Raw genomic sequence first — 26,664 nt, 5'->3', positions numbered from 1 at the left:
ACACCGTGCATGCCCCTCTGCCAGCCACGCCAGCTTTTGGGTTGTATGTCACCTTCTCCTGCCACCTTCCCCTAGGTTCGCACTATTCCTCAGCATGGCTTACGCTACTGAGGCTGGTAAGCCACCTCCTCCTCTAGTCTTTCCTGATGACCCACTTCTGCTCTGCTATTAAACATTTCCAAACAGAGGCTTCATACCCTTACCATCTCCATTTACCGTAGAAAACGTAAAATAGATAACAAGAACACACCTTATTTTTTTCATGCTGTGTACTCATTTCCACAGCCTCATGCTGTACCCTTAATAACTTTGCCTCTCTCCGTCCTCTCCTGCCCATTTCCAGTGGCTCTGCACTCAGCTGAGATGGTTTTGTTAGCTCCTGGTTGGCAGGGTGCATGTATTTTGTCTGAACCAGAAGGTGCTATGCACTGTTATGATGAGAATGAGGTAAAGCGGCTGAATGTATTCCTGGCTGCACACAGAGGGCAGATCAGCATGTGCACACGTGGCTCTGCGTGCGCAGGTGGGATGCCTGGATGTCTGGAGCTGGGGCTGACTCTGTGTGTTGGGATCAGAATGAGTCAGTGTGTGTGTGTACAGGAGGATGGCTCTGTATGTATGCACCTATAACGAATGATCTGTGTGTGTGTCAGCTCACAGATTTGAACTTGGCCAGGAGCAAAAAGAGGGACATTCTGCTCCCTGGCAGCATGTTAGAGTGATACAGGTACCTTTCCACCTGTAAAAGTGAGAGGGGAAATCTCCCCCTGACTCTTATTAACCCCTAGGGACCTTCCCTCCCTTCTGATGTGCTCTCGGCAGCACTGACTCGTAGGGTGGGCAGCAACTTACTGTCACACAGCAGCAGTGACCCTAACAGCGAGGGATGGACACTTCTGGTGTCCTGCTCCTCACACAAGCTTTTGCAAAGCTGCTCTCTCTGTTTGCAGAGAGCTCTTGACAGGATACAGGACAACTCAGGACTGAAGCTGAGAGGATGACACAGGTTCCCAGAAGGTGCCAGCTGCCTCCACAGCAGGCATGCGAGGGAAGCTCTGTGCAAGGGCATGAGGCACAGCAAGCACTCAAGGTCTGACTCTACTTTATTTGTCTGGGAGGGCCCAAGGATGAAAGGGCACAAAATGGGCCTGGGGCAGAGGAACAGAAATTGAGCCATGTGCCCTGACCCCCCCAGAAGCATGTTGCACTACTTGGGTGAGTGGAGCAATAGCACAGTCTGTCTGTCTGTCTGGGAAGATGTAATTTGGGAGGACCCCATGCTTGACTGCTCTCAGGTACCTTTGTTCATTGCTGTTACTTCCTTCCTAGAAGAGTTTCATGCCACAGAAGAGATTTGTTTTTGCTCTTCATGTTCACCTTCTGTGTCACCCATGAGCGGCTGCCTCTTTTTCAGCTCCCGGTGGTACTTGGCCATGAGGGAAGCATAGATGCAACCATAAGCAGCTGCCACCACCATCATGATGCAAACAATGCCGCAAACCACACCTGCGATGATCACAGTGCCAATAGCCCGGCGCACGCTCACAGGCCTATATCGCTGTTTCTGAGGGCATCCCACACTGGGCTCCACCTCTGCTTCTGGGCCCGATTTAGATTTGGAAGGAGTTGGGCTTCCTTTAGTGCAGGGTGGCCCAGTATTGTCCAGCACGGTAGAGCTATTCTCATCATCCAGCTGGGAGCAGTAGTTAAACATCTCCATAGGTACCATTCGCATATCCTTCCCTTTCAGCTCCTTGGGCAGGGTACATGCCAGCTGGTCGATTTTCCCACCTGTCCCAACAGAGATAATAGGAGTGAACCACAGCTTCATCCTGATACAGTGACAACAGAGCTAGATCCTCAGGTGGGGTAAGTTCCTATGACTCCATTCACACCTGCCCTACAGAAGTCAGGCATGGCAGCATTATGGTTATCAAGTGGGGAACTGCTTTATTGCAGCAGTGGGGCCATAAAATCCAGTCCCTCATGCATGAATGCATTGCTGAGTAGAGACAGTATTCAGAGAGCTTCTCCCATCCCCAAAAGACAGCCATGATCTAGTGCGGGATGTTTCTAGAGATCAAGGGTGACACTAAAGTCAGGAGGTGCTGCAGACCCCCATGTCCTGCCAGATCCACAGTGCATGTCAAAGGTAGAGGGAGGGAGTGCACCTCCATGCACTCCAGAAGTGCATCCAGAAGGAGCACACATGGTGTCCTTTAAAATGATTGTTTTGCCTAACTTGGAGACATTTTGCACGCCTTAGTCCTCCACAGCTGGAAGAGCTTCAACCATGGCAGCTTGCTGGGATGCTTCTAGGTTGGATTTGACAGTAGAGCTTGTGGTGCATGATATCTGCATAGACATCTTTCAGGCCAAGACATGAAAGCCCTCTGAAGCAGTCTATTAAGTCAGCCTCATACTGTTTAGTGAGTTATGTAAGTGTCAGTAGAACCGTTTTAGAAAAGGAGAAATTAAAGCAAAAAGATAGGACCAGGCTGTATCTTCTCAAAATAACAACAGACACAGTCCCATCTTCTAACAACTAATCCATCCCTCCTCTATGAAAATAGTGACAGATGTTGAAACAAATGCTTGAGCGAGTTTGGGCAATTTCTTTGGAAGGGGGAAAAAAAGCAAAATTAACTCCGTGTGCTTTCTATCGACCCTGTGATATAAGAGTCAAGAAAGAAAACACCCCACCCCCCCAAAAAAAAGAGGAAAGTGGCACTCGTATGCTTGTTTGATTCTGCTCACACAAATACATATTTCAGACTGCAGTGTAGCCATAGGCGTAGATAATCTCTTTGCAGCGCGGCTGTGATCAGCAGGGATGTGACAGCTGACTGTTGCTATCTGCATGATTTGAGACCCTTTCCTACTCATTGGCTCCAGCGACAGAAGGTCAGGCCTTCAATCGTCATTCCTGTAAAATGTGCCATCTTTCTTTGAGTCGCAGCTCCTGAAAGCACGTCATCCCTTCAGCATTCGTGCTAAGTGATACGCACCTTTCTAGCCTTCTGTATTTTGAGGAAAAGCTGGAAACACAACCTTGTCAAAAACTGCTTGATCTGAAATGATGGTTTTATAGCCAGTCTGACTTGGGGCCTGACTTGTTAATTTGAGCTTTAGTTTGGGTTTGCCAATATTAGTTGCACTATTTTCCTAAGTTGCACTGTTTCCTATGGTTCTTTTGTGGAAAGCAATCCTGATGCTTTACAGCCAAATCTGGCTTTTAGTTCTCCTGGCTTAAGAAAGAGAACGGGACAGTTATTTTCAAGCGTGAAAAGCATTTCTTCTCTGTAGGCAGAAAGGGTAAGGGGAACTCATAATCCTAAAATTTTGATGTTATTTGAGGAAAGCTCTTTTAAAAAGGAAAAAGTGATCTTTCAGATTAGAAACAAAATAAGGAAATAGGAGATCTGGGGCTGCAGAGAACTTCTCAGCCTGTATGAAGGTACAGTGGCACTAAACTGTCTCTTAGCATTGGAGCATGGTCCTCATGCTCCTTGGCTAAGATCTGGCGTTTGGGTCAGCCTGACCTGCCAGATGTATCTGCCTGTGCTTCTTCCCTGCCCGTCTGTGTCTGCCTTTCCATGGAAAACCAGTGCTTCCGCACTTGGCTCCCACTGCGCGAGCGCCTACCTCGGTAGGAGAACCACTCCATCCAGTGCTTGAAGTCTCGGAGGTTGCAGTCGCATTCCCAGGGGTTATCCCCAACTTGGAGTTGCTGCAGGCTGGTTAGCGGTTCGAAGGTCACCCTGTCCAGGCTCTGCAGGCGATTGGACCTGAGAGAGAGGGAGCGGAGAGCAGGCAGGTCATCAAAGATGCCCGAGGGTATCTGGGCTAGGCCGTTGATGGAGAGATCCAGCTGGCGAAGCAGGGCCGTGTGTTGTAGCAGGTCCTTGTCCAAGGCCCGGATGCTGTTGTTCCTCAGCTGGAGCTCTGTGAGGTTCCCCAGGTCGCTGAAGATGTTCTGAGGGAGCTGGTCCAAGAAGTTGTTGGATAGATCCAGCCTCTGTAGGGCGGAGAGGTTGGAAAACACTGCTCCTGGCAGGATGCTGAGTTTGTTGTTGAGAAAGAGGAAGGTCCTGGTGTTTGTGGGGATGTCTGAGGGGATGGAAGAGAGGCCCAAGCCGCTACAGTCCACTTCCAGGTTGCCACTGTTACACTTGCAGGAAGAAGGGCAAGCAAAGAAGGACTCGGCAGCACATAGCGACAGCCAACAGCCAAGCACTGGTAGGAGAAAAGCAGGGGAGAGAGAGTGCATGGATTAGAGCAGTGCTTTCCCATCCTCACCCATTGCCACCTTGAACGCAGCTACTGCACAATATGAGCCTCGCAGCAGGTCCCTTGGCCACAATGCCCCGCAGGGTAAGGAGCTTCCTCACAGCTACATCCCTTTACTGCTGGCCTGCTCCCTGGAAGCATGGCTTTCCTCTTAGCCTTTTTCTCATGAGCAAGCAAGTAAATATCTTTCCAGATTCCCAAGGAAGTAAGAAGAGTGCATCCCAGAGGACTTTGCTGCCAGATACTAGAGCACTGGAACCTGCCAGAGGAGAATGGAGCAGAGAGCGGTGGGATGTGTCACCTCTTATAAAGGACAGTTCTTTCTAAACAGTCAGGGTTGAGAGAGAAGGGACTGGTATGTATTTAAGAAGCTGTATTTTTTTCAGAAATAGACATGTTAATGAAAAGCTTTTAAGAAAAATGAAAACAAAACAACCTACATCTCAGTTGTGCTCCTGCAGTTTGAGTCCTAATCTTTGTGATAGATCAGATTCAGGTCTAAGTTAGCCTCTAAATCAGGGTATCGTTTGCTTTCCATATCCACAGTGTATTGCGTGGGCCTTGTGGCAAGAGGCTTTTTTATGAATTTGATTACATGACAAAGGGATGACCAAGGAAGCTGTTAAAAAGTAACAAGGAGCCCCTAAACCACTGGGCACCTGGTACTTGCCATTGCTCTCAAAATAGTTTCTGAATCCTACAGCAATAGCCCCACAAGTAGCTCCTCAGACCAAAATTGCCCATAGCAATGGAGATGAGGAAAAAAATTGCAGGTTGGTAGTTGAAGAAAGAGGCGTTAGGAAAAGGGTTAGCACACACCCCCTTTCTCCTGCAGTGTCTCAAAGGTAAGGTCACACAATCCACAAAACTGTATTTTTTAGAGCTGGATCCAGATCCTGTGGGTGGCGTCAGGACGCTAGTTACCAACCCTTCCTGGGAGCCAGTGGCCTTTAAAACCCTCATTTCTGTGACAAAGAAGCATCAGCAACAGGAAAGCAAGCTTTGTGCCTCCCGTCATTGGAGGAGTGGGAGTTATGTTTAAGCAGACTATGTAAAACATTTGCATCCTTCATCTTAATTCCTTTTGTGGAATTGAGATTAGTTTCTTCAATGTGGGAAGCAAATTCAGCTGCCTCGCTGTTTTTTAAGGTGACAAGTTTGAGCATTTGACTATAACTGAAGCAGGTTGGTCTGTACGTCATGCCCTGTCCTCTCCCTTTCTCATTTTTCTTTAGAGAAGGCAGTCATTTGGGGTTGGTAGAGTCTTTTTAGGGGTGAATAGTAGCTGAAGTGGAAGCATTTATTGTCTCACCGTTCTTTCCTGGACTGGAAACCAGATTCTTCTCTCCTGCTTTTTTCCAAAGAACCAACAAGCAGGTGTTTTGTTTCTTAACCCCAAAGGAACTGTGAGAGGACTGCCATGGGAGAGGGAGCTGGTGGAGACCCATGCTCTGGAGAAGCTCTGCCTGGAACAGCTCTGCAGTCCACCATGCTCTTCCTTTCTTCCCTCGCACCACTCTCTAGAATTTAGTCTCACCCATAGCCAAATTTTTAATATCAACTTGGCTTTTGTCAGCGATGCTGCCTTCATACTCCAACGCTGTCATCTCGCATAGGGCCTTTTTGTGTTCCCAGCAATCCTTGTGAGAATTGGTGGATTTATGGACTGGTAACCTAAGGAGAACTACAGTTTGGATCCTAAGCTATATGACTTTATTAAGAACCAAGGGATAAGTGTTCCAAGAGAGTATCATCTCAGCTCTTTTTTATTTCATCCATCTTTCACAATTCCTTCAAGAATTTATTTCTGTTCTACAGTTGAGATTTGAGGTGTACATCAGCCCAGGCTGTGCCAATCTGTATGCTCTTTTAGTGATAATTATGGATCCTTATGGTGAAATACAAGAGAGATCTTTACCCTGAGCACCTCTGTGCTTTCTTGTCATGCAAAGGTTGGGCTCAAGAGCAGAGATTGCCATGAAAGCAGATCATAGCCTGTGGACTGGCGCAGTGCAGGTACTGGCTGGCTGGCTGATATTTAATTCCATTCAGGATACATCGCGCTGTTGTTGTTGGGAGAGAATTAAAAGAATGGGAGCTAGAGTGGGGAAGGGAGAGAGCCGTGAGTCACTCAAGTGACCCCATCTTTTCCTGGATGCTTAACAAAAGTACAGTATTAATAATAGATTGACAGCTGTGATGATGAGATAACACTGAGCTGCTTTGTACACCAAGAAAGGCAAGAGCAGACCGTGTGTAATGCTATACAGGTGGCATTCTGTTCAGGGCTTATCTCTCAAAATGCCTACCCGCCACCGGCCCCGACTGGGTGGCTGTGGGGTTCCACCAGTATGTATGCTGGCAGTGGCTGGTAGGAACAAAGTCTCAGGCAGCTGGCTGTGGTTATGTTCAGGAACTGGATTTATGCCAGGTTTCAGCAGCCGTGTAGGATGTGCCAAAAATGTCTCGTTGTTACCCATATATTGCTTTGTGCTCTTGGAAATATTTTACTAAGATCATAGAGAGGAGAAGGTCTGATTTCATTTTCAGTCCCTGCAAGAGGTGCGTCCACTAGGATGTGAGTTGAGACCAAGGAATTCATCACACTGGTTAGGACACAGCTTTACGGGGAAGAGAGGCAGGGAAACAATAGAACTTGAAACTGTCTTCCAGCCTTACAGAAGGATGAGTAGTATGTGTTTTTGTGTTAGGGGAAGATGAAATTACTTTGTGGGGTGTTTGGTAACTCTGGTAGGTGGCAGAAAGCCGATCCAGGTATATCAGATTAAGTCAAGACTCAGTAGCATTCATTATAAATAATTTATACAGCAGTCTAGTCTGTGAGGATGCATTGAAAAGATGCCTGTTTTCTGGAGAAGGAAATCCCCCGGCTTCTTACAGTGGCAGTCCCAAATTTGATCAGAGGGGCAGGAACAAGGGAAACCACAGACCTGCTCGGTGCCTGGGCATGCAGTAGTGATGGACACTCTCTGAGTGCTCCCTTTCCTCTGCTGTGGTCCCCAGATGCTTCTCTGAAGTGCAGGTACATTCCCTGAAGCCCCACATTGCGCTAGCAGTCTCTGCTCTGCGCTCAGGGATACTGTAGCAGATGTCTTGGTCCACTGGGAAGATGCGCAGGCTGAACTTTTACAATTTAATATAAAAGAGATCTTCTTTATTTACTCCTTGATTTTCACTACATGTGGCAGTGCCCAGTAGGAGAATTCTGCATTCACATCTTGCATTCCCTTCTAAAATCTGTCATGACTTCTGCTGTGAAGATCTGGGAGCCTTGCTCAGCAGCCTATGTATAAACCCCTACCACAGAGAGGAGTCTGCAGCTTACAGGATGCCGATCTGAGAAACGTTTGGGGTGGATCTTTGAGTGGTGGTATCTATCTGTCTCACTGTTTCTCACCTGCCAGGCCCACTGGAATTCAGAAGCAATCATCACTCGCTGTCCCACTTTAAGCCCATCTTCAGCTTTAGACTCTCGCTCTCCCTCCCGCTAGCCTGGCCTCTAAAGGAATCAGGAATTAGTTCAAACATCTCCATACTTAGCTGTCCCTCTCCCCTATTCTTAACCCTGATGTGACCTATTTTCTTTCCACTCCCTTGACAAACAGGATTATTGTACTTAGTACCTGAGTAGGCATTACTTACGACAAGCCTCTTGCCACCTCATGAGGAACCTGCTCCTCCACCTGTGGCCAGCAGTTGTAGGCAACATTGTTGTCTTCTCCAGCGTGTCTTCACATCTACCAGCCAGCCTGGTACCCGGCCCCAAGGGGAGGAGGAATGACCTTGTAGCCTGCCTGACAGGTCCTGGAGGGGGAGAGCAGAGCAGAGCGGGTGAGATTTAGTTCCCTGGGCTCAGTGTCGTCCTTTCTCCTCCCCAACTAGAGTTTTGCCTTTGAGGCATCAGCTCCGTTTTGGAGGAGAGATGGAGGATGTTTCAGGAGGTGCAATGTTAATTCACTTTGAACCTCGCAATGCAGAAATGAGGCCTGATTCACCTAAGTGCCAAAGAGATAAGCCTGTGCTTGAATAGCCTGCTACGGTAGCTACATTAGCTTCATGCTCAAGGTTAACCTGATGAATTGCTGAGGTGACCCTGCCAGGACAGCAGACTCCAGCTCATTCCCTCTCGCTGCCACGCAGGCTGGTACCACCTGTGCATCCTCTCCCTGACGCACGACTCGGGCTCACTGAGGTCTGGGTACCGGCGGCTGTCAAGCTGCTTCTCCCCTCCCCGTATTCCCCACCAGCACTTCCTTTCTGTTTGAAGGTAAAATGGATGTGGTGGCTAGAGAGGGGCTGAGCAGAGCACAGCTTCAGCTTGGGGATTTCACACTGCAGCAACTGCAGGAGCTGAAGAGCGAGCGAGCCTCGGAGGAGAAGGGAGGACCTGGGGCGGGGGAGACTGAGTGGGAGTGTTGAAAAGAGAGGAATTACATCTTAATTAGAAGAAGGAAAAATGCTCAGTCTAATTAGAAACCCAAAGACCATAAACTCTCCCCTGACAATAAGTGACTGACAACAGGTTCCTCCTCCTCTCCCGCTTCCCTTTTGGATACAGGCAAGCAGGAAAAGGGGAAACACCACGGACCCTCCTGTCCCCCTGCTTGCTCTCTGACATGCCGTCCACAGTCATAGCAGCAGTTAGATGGACACATTTCAACCAGGGTACAGAAATAAACCATCCTCCATCCCCTCTGAGGGGCTCTGTTAACATCCACAGCCGTTATTTTAGCTGGGTGCTGCACTCCCACCAGGACACTCTCCCCACACACGTGCCAGCTGCTCCCCCTCCCCCAGGCTTCCATGACTGATTTATTTTATATGGGAATGTAAACCACCAGGAAATACTTAAATTAGCATCTCGATGAGAGAGATGAGCAGGTTCAGTGCCTGGACTAGTACATTTTGCAAAGCTATTTGGATCATTTACCCAAATGCCAATGCATCAAATAGATGAATACCTCTCACGGCACAGAGACTGATCCACCCTTCAACCGCTGCGGTCCCCCACTCCCCAAACCAAGCTGGAGCCCTTTCCCTGCAGTCCTTGCTGAAGGAGAAGCCACAACAAATAGCCGTCCCCATTTGGTGCTTGCACTCGCCCTAGCTGAGAAGGAGACTTTCAGCCTCCCCCATATCAATGTCTCTGTCCGAAATGCCACCCTTGAAGTCTCCCGTCCCCAGCTGTCGGAATCGACAAGGAGGATGAAAAGCCGCAAGCACTTACCTGGAGGGGGTCTGCCCGCAGCCACTTCCACCCGACTCCCCGGGCACTGCCCAATTACAGCCTCTTCCTTCCCTCTCCCTCCTTGACTTTCACTCCTCGGCAGCAGGCTTTCCGTGTGCTCTATTTAACTCCCTACAGCACAGGAATAAACGGCAGAGTTAAGCTGACAGCCACAGAGCCTTATCTGCCTGCTGGATAGCGGGAGTCGATCGGCTCCAAATCCCGTTGCTGAACAATCGCGTCCTTGCTCTCAGCATCAGGGGCTGCCTGCCATGCTTTGTCTTTCCCTCTTCCACACCTTCACTCCATCTAACTTTGTCAGGGTTATAGATAGCTCTGTTCCTTGTGCTCTTGCCTTTTGGCTCTGTTTTGTAACACCCCATCTGTATCAGCTGGCTTGGCTCCAATCAGGGGGGCTAAGCTTTAAAAAAAAAAAAAAATACAGCTTCCTTGGGCGCTTCATGACACGGCTTCCCTCTGCAGTCTCCCCTCAGCCCAGGCCCCTGCGCAGGCCATGGGCTGGTGTGTCCCCCCCTATCCCTCTTGCTGCTCTGTGCATTTCAGCCACACCGTCCCCAGGCGACAGCGGGGGGCTGGAGCAGGACCGGCATACCCGGGCGTGAGGACGGCGACAGGGTCAGGGTTTCTACCCCTAGCTCCTTCTGCTCTGGCAGGGCAAGTCCAGCGCTTGCACTGGTTTCTGGTGCCTCATGGGCGCCTCTTCCTTTCAGGCAGCACCAAAGCTCAAGCACAGAGTACAGGGTGGGAGGAGCAGCCATGTATAAATAAGCCCTTTCCCTATGTTTAGAATTTATTACAGTGCATAGTGATTAACACCTGTTCAGGCTTTAATGCTGTCTCCTGCGCTGCAACATGCACAAAGATGGAGGCGCCTTGATAAACCCAAGATTATTTTAAAAGCATGTCACATAAACACAGCACTCCCCACTCCACAGATAGCAGCCACCCTTTGTGCACCCATACATGTGTTTCTAAGACTTAAAAACAGCTATCTTCATGTACATATGCAGATATAGTCGCCAATCTAGCTTACACTTACAAATGTGTGCACAGAGCTGGGCTTGCATATATACTGGGGACTCTTCTGTGACCCATATTTATCAACATCCACGTCTTGCACAAAACTGCCTGCTTCTCCAAGCATAACATATGCTCAGGTGGCAGAGCAGTAGATTTGGAATAGATAGAGGTTCCTGACTGCCAAAGTACAAGGGCCAGTGAGCCTCTGCATTTATACCTTGAAGTGGTATGTTTATGGAGAAATTTTAATTCCAAGGATCTAGCAAAAACCAGTTTCTCCCACGCATCTGTTGCCCATAAGTACGCTAGACCCTAGTGATTAATATTCTGCAGCCAGGAGAGAGCAAGGAGGCAGAGAGAATTTTTGAGAGTTTCTTTTTTAAAGGTTTTTTCTGACTTGCCTTGAATTCTGACTTAATTGGCTGTTTTACTGTGGCCCAAGAGATGCCTTCTTCTCTGCAGAGCACCAGGGCAGCTGCGCTCACTGCCAATGCAGCACTGGGAACCCCGTAGCTCTGGGGCAACCAGGACCTGCCCACACCTCAAGACTCTCCAGAGCACCACCAAATGTGTCTGGCTGCTTTCAGCCTGACACCCAGGGACTTTTCCAGCAGCAAGGACTCTCCCTGAGCTAGGAGTGTCCTCCATGTGCCCTCAGCGCAAGAGGAGATGCACTGTGCCATCCATTCTGAACTAGCGTGGCATTGCCTGGGTTTGGGAGCTCAAGGCTGATCAGCATTGCTGGAGCTCTGAATGCTCTGAAGTCACCCAAGGGCTCCACAAACCAGGCGTTAGTCTTTCTTCCAGGCTTAACTAGATGGTTCCTTCTCCCTGTAGCAACATGTCAGCCAAATGCCCTGTGATCCATGGGACACAGTGTCCAGAGCTTTCTTCCACGTGCTTGGAGTCGAATCTCTTTTCCAGATTCTGGAGAAATGAACAGAGTAGCCTGTGGGGCTGGTGATGGCCTTTTCTTCTTGCCGTTTGATATAGGACAGTAAAAGACAACTTTTTTAGTTTAAGCTCAAAGCAACAGAATGAAATCATCCATTTCTGGCCCATAGGCTCCAGTGGCCAAAAATACACTGAGCTGAAGTGCCACTTGGACATTTGGCCTGCTGTCAGACTCTAGAGGACTCTCTAATGAGGATTCCCCTAATTAGCTTGAACAGGGAACTTTCCTGCCGGGGGTGTGGGATGCTGAGGAGAGTGTAATGACTCCACAGCACTTGCCAGGGCATAAAAGCGACAGCAGGCACGATCACTGTCTTGTGCTTCCCTTCTCCCTGCCCAGACACCAGTAATGTTTGCAGTATCACTCTAAAGCCTTAGCTTTCATAAGTCAGGTCCCAGGGAGCACACTGTGAGGGTGGGGAGGGTTTCAGTTTACTGCATCCACATACTGTTTTAGTAACACTTCCCAATTCTGTGACACCTTCTATCCAAGCCTTTCCATCTGCTCTTACCATGGTTGTAGGTGGTGGTGGTGTTATTTTGTTTTTAATGACCCTCAGAAGTAAGGCTGAGGTCATGGCCAGTAGTGCCTCTGCGCTAGGTAGGTGGATAAAGTTATCCCATTTTCCAGACTGGGACACTGAGGCTACAGAGACAGATGACTGTGTCACTAGGACGAGTCGCAGTCAGAAACAGAGCCCAGCAACCTCTGTCTCTGATTATCTCTCCTAGTCCTCTGCACTAACCCTTGGATCATGGCTGAGGGATCAGACCCCGTTAACAGCCTGGCTTACGAGCCTTGGCAGGGCATGTGGGTGACCTATATTACAAAAGGGTAGGTAACAGAGGCTGCAACAGATGCCTGCGATAAATTATCAGGAAGCACACACAGACATTCATCCCTCCCCCACACTCTCCTTCAGGAGTGACGACAAAGTCCCTTTCCCTTTTCCAATGCTGAACTGCTTTAGCCTTTATCAGAAAAGCAGCAGGGTGAGGGAGGGCATGGAGGACACTCTAAGGAGATTATCTTTTTTTCCTCCCCTTTCCTTGTTGCTTTTAGGATTCCTGTTTTATTGTCATCACCCTGTAATGGAGAGGGACAGCGGTACCCCAGCATCCAGTGACTAAAACACATTGTTCTATGTCTGTTCCTTCATCAGCCCCTGGAGGGCAAGGGTAGGTCCACAGAGGGCAGGGAGACACGTCAGCCATATGGTCTGATTACAGCAACTGAAAGTTCATGAAGTAATCTGGCTGATGAGTCCTAGTGGGGAATCATGCTCCTGACGGTACCACAAATGGGTTTACATGGCATGGAGATGATGCCTATTCTTGGTCCCCCAACAGACCTAGGTCAGTCAAGCAAATTACTGACCAGAAGAGTTCACGTTGTCTCAGCATCAGCTCCTCATTTGTTGTTTATTTGGACTGCAAAAGCACCCAGAGGTGGCAGCCAAGCTCAGCAGCACTGTAGAAACATACGGCGTGTGTCGCTGCCCCAGTGAGCTTCTAAGCTAAATAGCTGGGGGCTTCATTTCCAGCATTGCTGATTTATTAACACATGTGTTCAGGATTCATTAGTGTTGTGCTGTCACAATCAATGAAGAGCACATTTTAAATTCACACTAGAAACTCAGCTGCAGAAGAAATGGTGCCATCTGACTTGCAGTGATCAATCACAGCTAAGCAAAACACCTCATACAGAAAGCCGTAAAGTAGAAAGAGTGGAAAACCCTCTCAGTATTGTAAGAGACTCTGCCACATTCCTGACTCGGTGTGAATAATAACCAGACCCTATTCTCTGGGATGTGAAGAGGTCAAAAAGCTTCTGATCTTTGAATGACAATGCGTAGGCATCTCTGAAATGTAAATGTGATTGGTGTTAAAAAATGTTTCCTTCCCAAGCCCCTCCAAGAAAGATCAATTTTATCCCCATTTTATGGAGGGGTAAACTATGGTAGAGGTAAAAATGGCTACTGAGTTTGGCTGGCTGAATTTTCAGCTGCCCAGCTCTTGATATCATGAGCCCACATCAGTTCCTCACTCAGGATTTTCAAAGCTGCCAAGTGCATTGCTTGCACTGGATCACTTGGTCTTGTAAATGCTCTCCAGTCCTGCAGAGATGATTTGTAGGGCTTATCAAAGTTACGCAGAATAAAGGAGTTTTGGTGGGGCTTTCCCAAAATTTCCTGATGGGCTTGTGGCAAAATCAGGAGAGAAGCCAGTTTTCTTGATTCCTCATCCTGTACCTTAACCAGAAAACATTTGCACCCCAAGCCTCCCTGACCAAGGCACAATAATGAGACTGGGAGATGTCAGAGAGGCTGGAAATACCAAGGGCATCAGGTCCCATTGGACTGTCTGCGAAAGCACAGAGCATCCAAAGGGGAGCCAGGACGGGAAAGACCCAGATTGCTGTGGAGAAGTGGGATTCCTTGGGAGGCTGTGGAAACAGGTGGGGAGACCGGGATATCCAACACGGGAGTGACAGGAAAGTCCCAGCACAGCGAGAGTGCAGCATATGGAGGAGGCCCAGAGCAGCAGCAGGAGGAGAGCTGAGGGGGCAGTTGACAGGAAGAAATCCAGCCATGTGTGTGCCAGCATCTTCTCCAAGTATTATTGAACGCGACAGACCACGTGCATGTTTCCTCTGTGCAAAACGGAGGCAGCTGAGAAGGGAAGCGGGTGAGGGAGTGGGAGAGGGGCTCAGAGGAGGGACACGTGAGCTGGCTGCCCAGTTTCCTCCTCTTTTTCTTGCCACAGAGTGATGTTTTTGTTCTTCTCACACTGTTGGCAAAAATTGGTAACCGAGTGAGATGTGGAGGGGAGTTCTACGTGAAGACTGAGATAACATTTTCTGATCCAGCCGGGAACAGTTGGCTGTGGGTGGTGGCTTGTCACCAGCCCTGCCAATTCTAATCCAGATCCCAGTTTTTCTCTTTCTCTCTGCTGTGGCGTGAAGAGCCTTCTCTACAACTTTAATTTCCTGCAGGGGTTAATCCCATGGTCAGTAGTAGCTCAGGCCCTAATCCTCGCACTCAGCCCCTTGACAGAAGGGCTGCAGCATCTCCAGGCTTGGTTGGTCTGAGGGAGGCACCCTTCTGCTTCCAGATCCTCCTTGACAGCCCACGAGCATCCTTCAGCTCACTGGCATTTAAAATGCTGCTCCCCTGCTTCCTGCCAAGCCGGCCCCGGGGATGTGGGTGGGTGGCACACCCCAGGGAGATGCTCCAGGCAGAGAAGGCGGCTTGGTGGGAGAATCCTGGTTCTGTGGTCCTCATTCCCATCCCCACCCCCCACACAGGTATTTTCTGCACTTCTTTGTTGGATTGTGCTCCAGATCCCAAAGTAATCTCTTTCTTGTTTTTATTTGGGTGGTGTTCAAGAAGGAGGGTATGTATGGGCCCATACTTGTGAAGGATTCTCTGAGGGCACAGAAATTTTGAGATGAGCCAGTATCTTCCCTGGGTCTCTTATTCGGGGCAAAGGATGCAGCAGATCCGTGAAGGGAAGGTGCCAGCTTGTCTGAGATGAGAGATACATTTACAGGCACAGAGTAGTAGATGGATATGCATCAATTTAGCAGCAAGATAGGAAAATACAAGTTTTTTCATCAATATAATCTCTTGGTTCACAGTTCTGTCCCTGGAGTGCTAGGCCAGATGTCTATCGAACAGTATGGCCAGAGTACGAAATCAAGGGGCTTCCAGATCAATACCAAGAAAACCCTATTATATTTTGTGGGGGCCAAGGCACTTCAGCCATAAGCCTTTCTCCTTGTGCTTCCTCATTCCTAGAATCAGGTGGGCTTCTGCAAGCCTGGGTGATCGCGTGCACACAAAATGTCCCATGCCTGCTTGTTTGCCATCATTCATGTCTGCATTAGCCCAAGAGCTGGCTTTGCCTTTTTTCATAGTCTGTATTCTGAAATACGCCGGGACCCCAAGCTCACTATCCTTCCTAGTGCTTGGCTCTTGTTGCTATTGCTTCTGGTGGAGAAGCCAAGGTGAAGGAGAACTGCCCTCCCCCTCTTCCTCACCCAGCACCTTGGCTGTGCTTCCCCGGCTGCCGGCCTCTCAGAATCAGACCGCCGGCTACCAGGGCAGCGGCTTGCCGCTTTGGCAGTTGGTGCAGGAGAGAGAGGAGGTAGAAGAAATGGTGGGACAAGGGAAGAACTTCACTACTGTGTCACCTCACAAACCCGAGCCCCGGGCGCATTCACAGAGGCAGGGATCATCCATGCGTGCGCAGCGGTGGGGCAGAGCACAAGATGCCAGCAGTAAAAATCCTCTCTGCTCTTATCGTGAGGGGATCACCCAGCATGCACACAGCTCCTGGCAAACCTCCCAAGGAAGGGCTGACTCTCAATTGTTCGCACACGATGCATTTATACTGAACTCTGAAGGAGACCTTTTTCTGCCCTAGTGAGTTGCAGAGATCTGTTTCACTTGGTTGCCACTGTGGCACGAGGTTGGCAGTGCTGCCTGTTAGAGCCTGGAGCTCTTCTTCCCCTTCCCCATCACCCCCCATCACCTTCCCAGAGCACCCAAGAGGGGCTGCCTGCAGCTCCAGAGGTGCCTGAGGATCCCTGGGACATGCTCGCACTCTTTACAAGCTGGGAACATTGCCCACAGCTCAACAAGATGTGGTGACAGCTCTCACAACCCAGAGCTCCAGCTAGGATCCTCGGATGCATCTGGGTTAGCACACACATCACAGCCCAGTGCTGCAGAGCTTGCTGAGGCTGGGGAAGGTCTTCAGATTTGATGTGACTTTAGTTTTCTGGAGTGTTTGCAGCCACAGAAGAGATATGGGCACGGCAGCACTCACATCCCATCAAAATCACTAACTGCAAGTGGTGTGGAGAGCAGGGCCCACCTTCAGCCCCTCTGCCCCCACACAGGTACCTCACAGCAAAATCACAGCAGTGGCACTCCCTGCTTTGGGGAGCACAGGCAGCAGGGAGAGAGCCCAAGTGATGAGTGCCAGGTCAAGTTGCCTCTAACAGCTCCTCTCCAAACTCAGCATGTGGTCCTACTTTTTTGTTACTCGTGTGAGGGCATGGTCCACGGGGAAGGAAGCTTCCCAGCTTCCTAGCCTCCTTTGAGTGAGGAGGAGTGTGGTAGCAGGGCTTGTCTTCAAAGTAACAGCCTTTGCTTGCAGTCAGTCGTGAAGTTCAGACTTCTATGGCCCTGCTGTAAATTTAAGTCTCAGTCCTTACTGGGATGGATGTGGGGCATTGCAGTTTATAAATGAGGAAAAGTCTCTTGTTTTCCTATTCATAAAAAGAGTCAAGAAAGTGTCATTTTAATTTTTTTTAAAAATTGCCATATGATAAAATATGCCATTTGGCTTGCAAAGCCAAGCACTTAAATGTGAATTAATACCTGCACAACCTTAATTCAGCCGTTTGCGTGTATGCATTACAACACAGCCTTTGCTTATCCAAGCAAGTGCTGTTTCTTTTTTCCACAGGACCCTGCCCCATACTCAGTGCAAAGGACACATGATACTCAAGCTAACAATGAGGATGTTGTAATAAATAAGGCTATTTTTATATGGTTGGCATTCAATATTAAACCGCAGTTTGGGCAGGTGGCCACAGTCTCTACATTTCCTAATTTTGCGGGTGCCCAACACGAGACCCTAGGGGCCATTTTGCAGAATTGCTGAGCACTCACAGCTGTTTTCCAAAATGCTGGCAGCTTAGCCAGCAAACTGGTACGGTCTTGAGGACTCAGTGGCACCGAGAGCCAAGAGGCCCCAAGCTCCAGTCCTGCACCTGCTGCTCCTTCCCCGTGTGTCTAAAGGAGAAGTCTCTTTTCCCTTCAAAAGCAAGGGAAATAATCACTCTCTCTTGCCTCATCAGGAGCATAAATTCTCTATCATCAGCTACGAGGCAACTGTAGTGGCGAACATCTTCAGAACACCACAAGACAATGAATAATGATGTATTGCCTGCAGGGCTTGGATGGCAGGCAGTAAACAAATAAAACAGGCACGCACTTTGCAGTACCACAAAAATATAACAGCCCCCTGCATCACTCCCTGAGCACCGCGTAGCTGGTGCCCTGAATGAGGCAGCTTATGAAAATACAACGTGTGATCCTACCAGTCAGGACTGCAACCCGGTGCAGATGGCACGCTGCCCTGAATCCCAACATTTCCTAAATTTCAACTGCTTGTTTTTGCAATGTGAATAAAACCATATTTCACATAATCCCATCCCTCACAGGTGAAGCAACTTTTCCTTCCATCTCTCCAGCCTGGAATTGAACTGGTTTACAGAAAAAACCAAATTTCTTCTTGCTATTAGTATGCCCTCAGCCACACAAAGCATTTTTGTGAGCCAGCATTTTGGTAAAGCCACAGCAGGAATAAGGTATGTGTTACAAGGTATCTCCATGCAGTAGGGACAGAAACAGCCCAGCACTCCAACTCCAGCTCCTTCCCACTGAGAACCAGAGTGTGTGTCATGGTGTAGCACTCCGGAGCATTACCCAGCCGGGAGGAGCATCCCAGTATGGTTTTTTGAATTACGGCTTGAGCCACCCAGGGCTGGGACAGATGTCAAGTGGTGTAAGCAGCTGCTTGTAACCAAACATGGCAAGTGAAGGAAACTGCTTGGTCTCTCTTTTGAATCAGCAACAGGCAAGTGCTGAAGAGTCACCGAAGAACTGCCCAGAAATGCCCTCCCGCAGGCTTGAGCCCATCCCCATCCTGTTCCAACCTCTGCGGCTCCCTGGATGCTCCTGCCCAGGTCTCCTCATGGCCCTGTGCTGCCGCTGGCCCTCCCTGCTGCACTGAGACGCAGGTCTGCCTTCATCGGGCTTCTGTGGTGCTGAAGAGCCTAGAAAATCCTTTCTGCATCAGGTTTATAAAAGCCAGAGGAAAGGCAGGAAGCTGGAGTAGCTCATGAAGATAGCCGAGCTGGGAGTGCACCTTGCTAGCGTGTGGCATTCACTTTGCTGGAGGGAAGGGTAAAGCTATGATCTGGTATAAAAATTACATAAGAGGGCTTCCCCCCTTTCTCTTTGCAAACAGCCCTTTTGCTCAGGATTTACCATAATTCCTCCAAGTGTGCAAGATACGCTAACAGACTGCACTGATGTCTGACAGGGAGACAACTCCCGCAAGCCTTTCACTCATGTGGAATAATTCCCTTGCAAATGTTGTTTGCCCACAGCGGTTAGAGGAAGATCCACCCCCCGCCCCCCAGCAGACCTGAGCGACAAAGCTCAGAAGAAAAATGGTCTGCGATTCTGGAAAGGCACCCCCTCCTCCTCACTGCTGGAAATGTCCCTTGCTTTGTGACAAGTCCCGGTGTGCCTTTAAGGGTCCCCCTGTCTTTTAAGGGTTTCCTTCTTTAAACTCTGCAATAGCAGCTGCCCCAGTCCTTCCCCAAATGAGATCCTCATTTCTCCCTCCATCCTTGGGTGGCAGATCAGGCACCGGCAGCAGAGCAGTGCTGTTCTCTGCTCACTACCGATGCCATCGGGGATGCGCTGGACATGGCACATTCAGGCTACCTGATGGTCCACGTGGCGGGCCTGGGGCCCAGCTCGGTCATGACCTGGTTGGAGAAACAGCTCCAAACATCCTCTCTCCCCAAACCGGGAAAGCTCCAATTTTACACGTCTCTTTTAATTAGTACGAGATGCAGTGGCAGTAATAAACTGGGCAGGCAGCAGGAGAAGGAGGGAGAATGCCCTGAGTGGGATGTATGTGTGCACGTGTCTGTGCATGTGTATATATATGCACATGTGTATATATGCACAGACACAAACACACACACTAACGCTCACATATATACCCCTATCCATAGGCGCCTTTATATCAGTTCATTTGGGACCTTATTCTCCCCCTTTCCTCCCAGGCAGGGCTGGAAAAGGCTGTGTTTCACCCCCACCCTCGGTGCTGTGCCTTCCGCCCAAAAGTTCAGAAATCGCAGGCTCAGCCTGCGGGGATGCTGGAAGCAACGTGGGACTTATTTTTGGCTCTACTTGTGATATGGCATCCTTCACTTCATGTACTGTGGTCGTATCCATGAGCTTTGTGCGTGAAATTGTACATGCACATACACACACATATACACATCGCTCATCCTAAAGCCTGTTTACTGAATGCTGGACCTGTCCAGTTTTGGTCCTCACTTCTCCATTTTAGATTGTTCTTACTATGACAGCTGAGACCAAACTGATACCCAGCAAAGCCACCATGGGTCAGGTGAGTGGCACCTCGCTTGCTGGCTCCTCTCGCAGCCCTGAGGAGGGCACAAAAGTCAGGGCTCACCGGGAGCTGCCTGGTACCCGGTAACCACAGCACCAAGAGCTTAGCCTCAAAGCTGCATGTGAGCTGCCCGTGCTGCAGCGAAAGGTGCCGGTGCCATTCACAGCTGGGAGAAGTGGCTCCCAGCTGCCCACACTGAAACTGGACTGGAACCAGTACCAGCAGCCTCTGCGACAGGGTTGTCGTTCTGCCTTATCGGGAACATCACCTGCTCACACAACCGGGACTTCTCCACCGTGCCGTCTGGCAGACGGTGCTGCCTCTGACCACCCCAGGGAAGCCAGGTCCTGGGGGGCAGCCCCACTGATCTCACACAGCTGGGATGGGGGGCAGAAATACAAAAGAGAAATGCCTCTACTTACCTCTCTCAGGCTGGGATGGACCCTCCTGTGAGAACGGCAGCTTTTCCAGCGAACCTAGTACAATCCCAAAGCAAATCCAGCAGAAGGTCCCTCCGTTACCGGCTGGGCTCTCGGTGGACCCTAGTTGGCAGGAGCCCCTGCTAGCCAGCTGCTCGCCCCGCACGGAGGGCAGAGGAGCCGCACGGTGAGATGGCAGCGTGGGAAAGGGACTGTAATCCTCCGTAAATAATAAATAGGGGGAGAGGGAAAGAGAGAGAGAGGCGGGAGAGGGAGCGACTGCGCGCAGGGAAGTGACAGCTGGGGGTACATCTGCGATGGCAGCAGCGCGCGCACAGACAGTGCAGAGGAGTCACCCTGCCAGGCAGGCAGGATCTGCTCCGAAACACCCAAAGGAAGGAGCTTGGGAGGTTTTCATTTCTCTCAACCCATCCTGGAGAAAGGGCAGTTGCTGTCAGTCCCTATCTCTCCCTCCTCCTCCCCTTGCCACCATCCCTCTCCGAGTGCCGGGAGCCGAGGGGCTCGAGGAGGCGTGAGGAGATGCCGGGGTGGGGGGAGCTCCCTGCAGCCCCTCGGGAGGCAGATTGGTCAGGCACAGGTTATGAGAGGAGGCACCGAGCCGAACGCCTCCTCCCCTCCCTCCATCCCTCCGCTGCCTGGTATGGCTGATGACAATAAACCCGGAGAAAAAGGCTCCAGGAGGAGAAGGGACGAGCCCTGCTGTCTGCTGGGTTTTGTATAGGGGTGAGGTGAGTGGCTGCAGTGAAGGGGAGGCAGCAGGGGAGAAATCGGGGGGCTTGGGAGCAAGGCACCCCCTTCCCACCGGCGCTCCAGACACATCAGGGGGAAGCAGTGTGTCTGACATTGAGACAAGCGAGAAGTGCCCACGGCAGGCTGGACGCATCCTGCCCAGCCACAGCGGCTGAGCACACGGGCTGCTGTAACACTTCCCTGCTTGGATGCAGCATGACCCAGCCTCAGCTTCCTTGGGGATCTGGGGAAAACTTAGGAGTGCTGGCAGGGGTAGTGGGACAGAGAAAATGGGTGAGGAAGAGGAGCATTTGCACCCATGGTTCGCTCCCCTGCGTTTGGTGTGCGGCAGGGAGAGCGTGCTCAGCTGTACGTCCAGAGGCATCCCGTGCCCTGCCTGACACAGCCTGCTTATACAGGGGTGCAGTAAGCACCCGAATCCAACGCACTGCCTCTGTCAGGCTTCTCTCTCTGCTCTCTTGTGGGATCCTGCAGCCTGTCCCCCCAAAATCAGACCTCCAGCTTGCTGAGGACCTTGATAGCCACATTTGCAAGAATTACTGTTGTGCTGATCCACTTCAACTGCCTCTTCTGTCAGGTCCAGTAGCATAGGCAGGCTGCCCTTAGTTTGAGGTTTTTCTTCTTTGTAACTTGCCTGGAAGTTATTTTTTAAGTGAAATTTTTAGTGGACTTCAAGTAAAATTTTGAATGGGGCAGCTCCACTGCTGGGTCAAGAGGGAAAATGGGAATATTTCAGAAAGAGGGAACAGGGAGTAAAAATGGACAGTACAGGCAGGGCTGCTCTGCTGCTCTGGTATGTTCTCCCATTTTAATCACAGGTTTTTATTTAACCATTGAACCTGCAGCCATGAAAACAGGTTTTGAATGGCAAGGTACATCTTGATATGCAGGATGTAATCTTGCAACTCTGTTATGCCTTTTTGTCGTGCAACAGGCCCAAGAATTAAATCTCGGGGAAAGCTCCTTATGAGAACAGCATGTGGATAATCAAAGACAGAAGCCAGGGAAGGCAGACAGAAAGAGAGACAAGCAAAGGATGAGCTAATGAGGCAGACATGCTCAATGGAGGGATGAACAGGTGGAGGGGAAGGCTGTTATCTCCACGGTGAATGGCAGCACACGACTCTGGAGGAAGCCAGCTGCAGCCATGCAGTGGGCACGGCTTGGGTTTGCAGGCAGGGTGCCTGCTGGTGGAAGTCAGGCACAGGTCTGGGTAGCTCATCGATGTGGTGAAGCAATGTCTAAGTGTGCAAGGTGTGCAGCATTGCTTGTCCTCGTGTTTTATTTCATTGCTGGGAAGCTACGGTTGCACAGGTTATTTGCATATTAGTAGGAATAAAACTATTAGCCATGGTCTCTCCAAGGACTCTATGGTTGTTGCTGTGTGGCACACCAGGGCCACTCATCATTTCATGGACCTCAGCTCTTCCCGCTCCTGCAGCATACCCTTTGCCACCAGAGCAAAAAGGCTGATTAAGAATGAGTTATACTTTGTAATAAGCAGAAGGGGGTTTATTCTGGTTTTCTCCCTCTCACCTGAGCTGTAGCATCATCCTTACCTCAAACTGAATCACTGCTTTCCTCCTTTCTGTCTGTCCTCACCATCAGCCTAAAGGCACCTGGGTGACTGTTTGTGGCCTCTTTCCCCTCAGCTTCCCTGCCTTCCTCAGGTGACCTGAATGCCTGGAAGTTTCTCACAGTTCTTGCTGGGAGCTGCCAATCCACCCCGAGGAGTGGTGCTGCCAGGCGGGAGCATGGAGCAATCCCTCCAGTACGGTTCCCTGTGATGGGTACCATCCAGAAAGACAGACAGACCTGGCTGCAAGGCAGACTAGCCCCCAGCTTTGCTTTCAATGACCTTTTCAGACCATGCCGTGATGTGAGGAGGAGAGTGGTGCTCACCGCAGCTCCGTGGGGAATAGCTAGAAATGTGTGCTGGGCCGCTGGGAAGGAAAGAAAGGGCTGGGGCAGAGAAAAGGAGTAAGCGCAAGCCCTGCAGAGAGGTTAGGGCTGCAAAGATTGCATCCAAAGGACAAGGCTTGCTGACAGATAGCACAGACGGCTTAGACATGGCCGTGAGCGATGTGGAAAGAGGAAGGAGAGAGCTGGGAGACTCTGCTTTTTGTCCCTGCCACCAACCACTGGTGTAAGCCCCCAGGTACTCTCCTTCCTCATGTTGCAGGCAACTCCGTCCAAGTTCAGCACATGCGACTCGTGCCTCCTGGGCAGAGGCAAGGTTTCACAACCAGGGACTGAGCTCCCTTTGAAGAACAATTTGAGGATAGATGTTCCCGCTGGCAAAAACATGAGCCGCTCAGTAAGTCTCTGCATTGAAAGGTTAGTTATGTAGGTATCAACTCCTCTTCAGGTCTCATAAAAACTGTATGTCCTGGGTAATGCTCAGTCCCATTGATGTGATCTGCTGTGATAAGGGAATAACTCTTTCCTGAGATGGTTTTAAAGGATAACGATGAATTTATTTAAAGCTACATACCAAATCGTTCGCGTGGGCCTCATCAGACTCAGCAGCAACAGCACCGTTTGCCTTCTGTCATGGACTGCCGATTTGTCAGCAGGGATATCGAGCCAAACCAAGCCTGCGATAGCCCCACTGAAGCTGATGGATCTTCACCCGGGCTGGACTCAGCCCCGTCCTTCCTCTGTTCGTGTTCTTTGTCTTAACTGGCTTGTGCTCTGTGAGGCTTAGGGCAAGGCAGCTCTACAAAATCATTCCTTTCCCCCACATACAGGCAGGCAGAATCAGTCTACGGCAGGGAGAACTGGGTAAGAAACGCTCCTGTGAGTGGGATTTTATAAGATGTACCAGGAGTGGGAATGTGACAAGGACGCTGGTATAAAAGGTAGAGCTGATGCCAGGTGCCAGGGTCTCTGTACATGCTGTGAGAAAATATACCACTGCATACTCCAGTTTTAATTCATACCCATCTGAATTAGAGCATCAGATCATACTGTTAACTTAAAAGCACCCACACGGCATGATTCAGATTTAAAGGATCTGTCCCCTCTTTGAAGCTCCTGCTAATTCAGAGGAAATCTGTAGAAACAGCAACACTTCATCCGCCCGATACTGGTGATTGTGAAAAAAAGGCTCAAACTCTCCCTCTCTGTACTTCTTTTTCTCCCTCACTCACACTTTATATTCTATTTCAAGGTCCTGCTTGAGGCTGTAATTTCTGCAGAGCTCTTGGATTCAACCAGTTGACACCCAGCCCCCTTTTTCCCTGTCACCGTGCCAGGCTGCGCACAACTGTGCTGGTTATTACGTGTGCTTGTAGGCAACCTACCCAGGGACAGCTAGGTTATTCTGTCGGGGAGACCCTGCACCGTTTCTCCTCCTGTGGAGCTATGCCTTACTTCAGGAACATGACGCTGGGAACAGAAGAGAAACTAAGCCAAGAAATTAGGACGCACTTCATTAAGAAACACACGCACACACAGAGTTTTGCTTAGTGAACCGTGCACTGGGCTGGGACCAGGTAACGAAGCACTACTGCTAATCGACACTTTTCCATCAAGTGGCATTCATATTTTTGTGCTTTCGTAGTGGCTGAGGAGCAATCTAAATCACTGTGGTCTCCCCTTGAGACAGGTGGGTTTTCGAATGAATCCCTCGCACTGGCCTACTTTATTTCTGATTGATGCTGTGCGGTGCAGGAGTTGAGGCCGGGGTGATCAGAAACGGCCATTCTGGCCAGGCAAATCTACAAAAGACAAAGATGAAAGCTCACACACTCACTCTCCTGGGGTTTTTTTTCAGTGGGATTTTGTTGTTAATTTCTTTCTATCTCCATAGTGTTTAGTGGGAGGCAGGTGTCGGTACCTCAGTACAGCAGTCAGCGTCCCCTTTTCCTCTGCCTTGTTAAACCTCTGACTCTCACTTGGCAGTCTGACTCAGCACTGATCCCCCGATGCTTATCATTCACACTTGGAAGCAGGTTGCAATTGCGATTTCCATCCCATCACTTCGAATGAATATTTACCCCTCCTTTCCTAACTTGTGTTTTGTCTTTCTCTCTCTTGCACGTTCTTCTTTTTGTCCTTCCCTGGTTTTGTTTCCCGTAGCGGTGGGTGTGCAAATTAAGCTGGAGTTGCTCCAACAGAAGTTTTGGATGGCCATGCAACAGGTAGGAGCACCAGCAGTCGTGCAGAGAGACAATTTAATGCTCTTCGTCAGCTAGGTTGATGCTGTTACATCACATGCGGTGGCATTTTGATGAGGGCTTTTGTGCAATTCATATTAAAAGATTTTTGAAGTAGATAAGTTTGAAGTCACACATTTCTATAATCCTTTGACGGCACTAATGCCATGTGAGCCGTGAGTCTGTTTCGCAAATGCCGTGTTGACAGTGTCAGCATCCTGGCCCGGCATTAGCTCTGCTGCATATGACACATTTAATTGTGGAAATATGTTTTGTGCTCATTCAGCCTTTCAGAAACCTCATGGAAATCTGCAAGTTTGGGCACACTGAAAAAAATCTACTGCCCTCTCTTATCAGCTCGATAACTGTAACACAATGCTACCAGCTTGCCAAAATAAAAATTATTTGCTCCAGGGATCAGTTTTCAGTGTTGTTCTAATTTTGGACACTCTCGCTGGACTGAGAGAAGTGGAATAATTAAAACAGCCCCCTGGTCTGAGAGGCAGGAAAAGTGAAACACCTTTCCCTTACCACCCAGGGGCTTCCTCCCTGCTGCCAGGCTTTGCTTTCGGGGAGGTGTACTGGAGGGGTGAGACTGAGGGGACCGAAGCAGCACACAGCAGAAGTGGCTCTGCTGTCAGGAGAGGGAGCTGTCATCAGATGGGGTTGACAGAGCAAATAGATAGGAGGGCAGGAGGCTGCTCACTGGGAGCGAGCACATGTGGGGAACGGAACAGCCCAGAGTTGGCCGCGGTGGCAGGAGCATCCTCACGGGTGGGAGATCACGTAAGCCTAACCTGAGCTAAAAAAGACTTCTGCAAAGCACGTGAGCACATCCTGAAGCATCAGCAGAGAGCTTCATTTTAAAAAAATCTCCTGAGGGCCATACCCAGGCAGTTCTCACACAAACAAGCCCACATGGGCGTTAAGTGAAACCGGGAAGGCTTATTAAAGAAGCTGAAAGGAGGCCTGCGTGCCAAGTGCCTGCGTGCCATGGCCCTGGTAGGTGCCGGTATGAAAAAAACCTGCTTATGGTTTCCCAGGACATGACTGCCGTTTGACAGAGGAATGACTAACAGATTTTGTTTTCTCTCTCTCTCTCTCACTTGACTGCGTGCTGTGCCACTCTGGATGTCCACGCTGTGCCTCCCGTCTCCCAGCCCAATGACAGTGATGTAAGTAGACAAAAGCTAGGGACGGGGAGGCATCCTGGCGTGCCTCGCCGCAGCTCGGCTTCGTAATTGTGTCGTTTGTGTGCCAGCATATTATAGGCACCGTCCCTTGTCTTGTAGTCACTGGAGACAGTCCAAGCCTGTCATAGGCTGTGTTTGTCTTCACAGTAATTAAGTGTCTTTGGCAAAGTTGAAAGTGCTCTGGGTCACAGTGTTTTAGAGACTTGACCAACAGCAGGAGGATGCTGTGAGGTAGGCTGGTCTCGGAGGAGGGACCTGTGTCCATAAGGCAGTAGATGTGGTCTCAGAGCAACCAGGGAGCTCAGGTTCAGCTCTTCCCCCCACTCAGGGGGTCCCTGCAAGCTGCCAGTGCTCTC

At 49.9% G+C, this 26,664-nt stretch overlaps 2 protein-coding genes across 3 annotated transcripts in view; one reads left to right on the top strand and one right to left on the bottom strand.

Annotated features, from left to right (window-relative positions):
- Window positions 1–26,664, top strand: part of CACNA2D4 (calcium voltage-gated channel auxiliary subunit alpha2delta 4) — a 130,569-nt gene that overhangs the window by 79,394 nt on the left and 24,511 nt on the right. The window contains exons 28-29 of the mRNA XM_075756756.1: window positions 25,039–25,100; window positions 26,276–26,290. Coding sequence (XP_075612871.1) covers window positions 25,039–25,100; window positions 26,276–26,290 — 77 coding nt within the window. The remainder of the gene's footprint in view (window positions 1–25,038; window positions 25,101–26,275; window positions 26,291–26,664) is intronic.
- Window positions 1,088–20,718, bottom strand: LRTM2 (leucine rich repeat transmembrane protein 2). 2 transcript variants are annotated; one of them, XM_075756777.1, is made up of 4 exons: window positions 20,188–20,718; window positions 7,954–8,115; window positions 3,646–4,236; window positions 1,088–1,791 (listed from the first exon to the last, which is right to left on the bottom strand). In XM_075756777.1, exons 2-4 carry the CDS (start codon window positions 8,018–8,020, stop codon window positions 1,337–1,339), a joined length of 1,113 nt encoding a protein of 370 aa, XP_075612892.1. In that variant the 5' UTR covers window positions 8,021–8,115; window positions 20,188–20,718; the 3' UTR covers window positions 1,088–1,336. The 2 variants fall into 2 exon arrangements, with proteins under 2 accessions (XP_075612892.1, XP_010306126.1); XM_010307824.2 differs by lacking the exon at window positions 20,188–20,718 and adding an exon at window positions 9,539–9,677.

Source organism: Balearica regulorum, chromosome 1 (genome assembly GCF_011004875.1).
Source record: "Balearica regulorum gibbericeps isolate bBalReg1 chromosome 1, bBalReg1.pri, whole genome shotgun sequence".
Taxonomy (NCBI): Eukaryota; Metazoa; Chordata; class Aves; order Gruiformes; family Gruidae; genus Balearica; species Balearica regulorum.
This window is presented reverse-complemented; position numbering and strand designations above follow the sequence as displayed.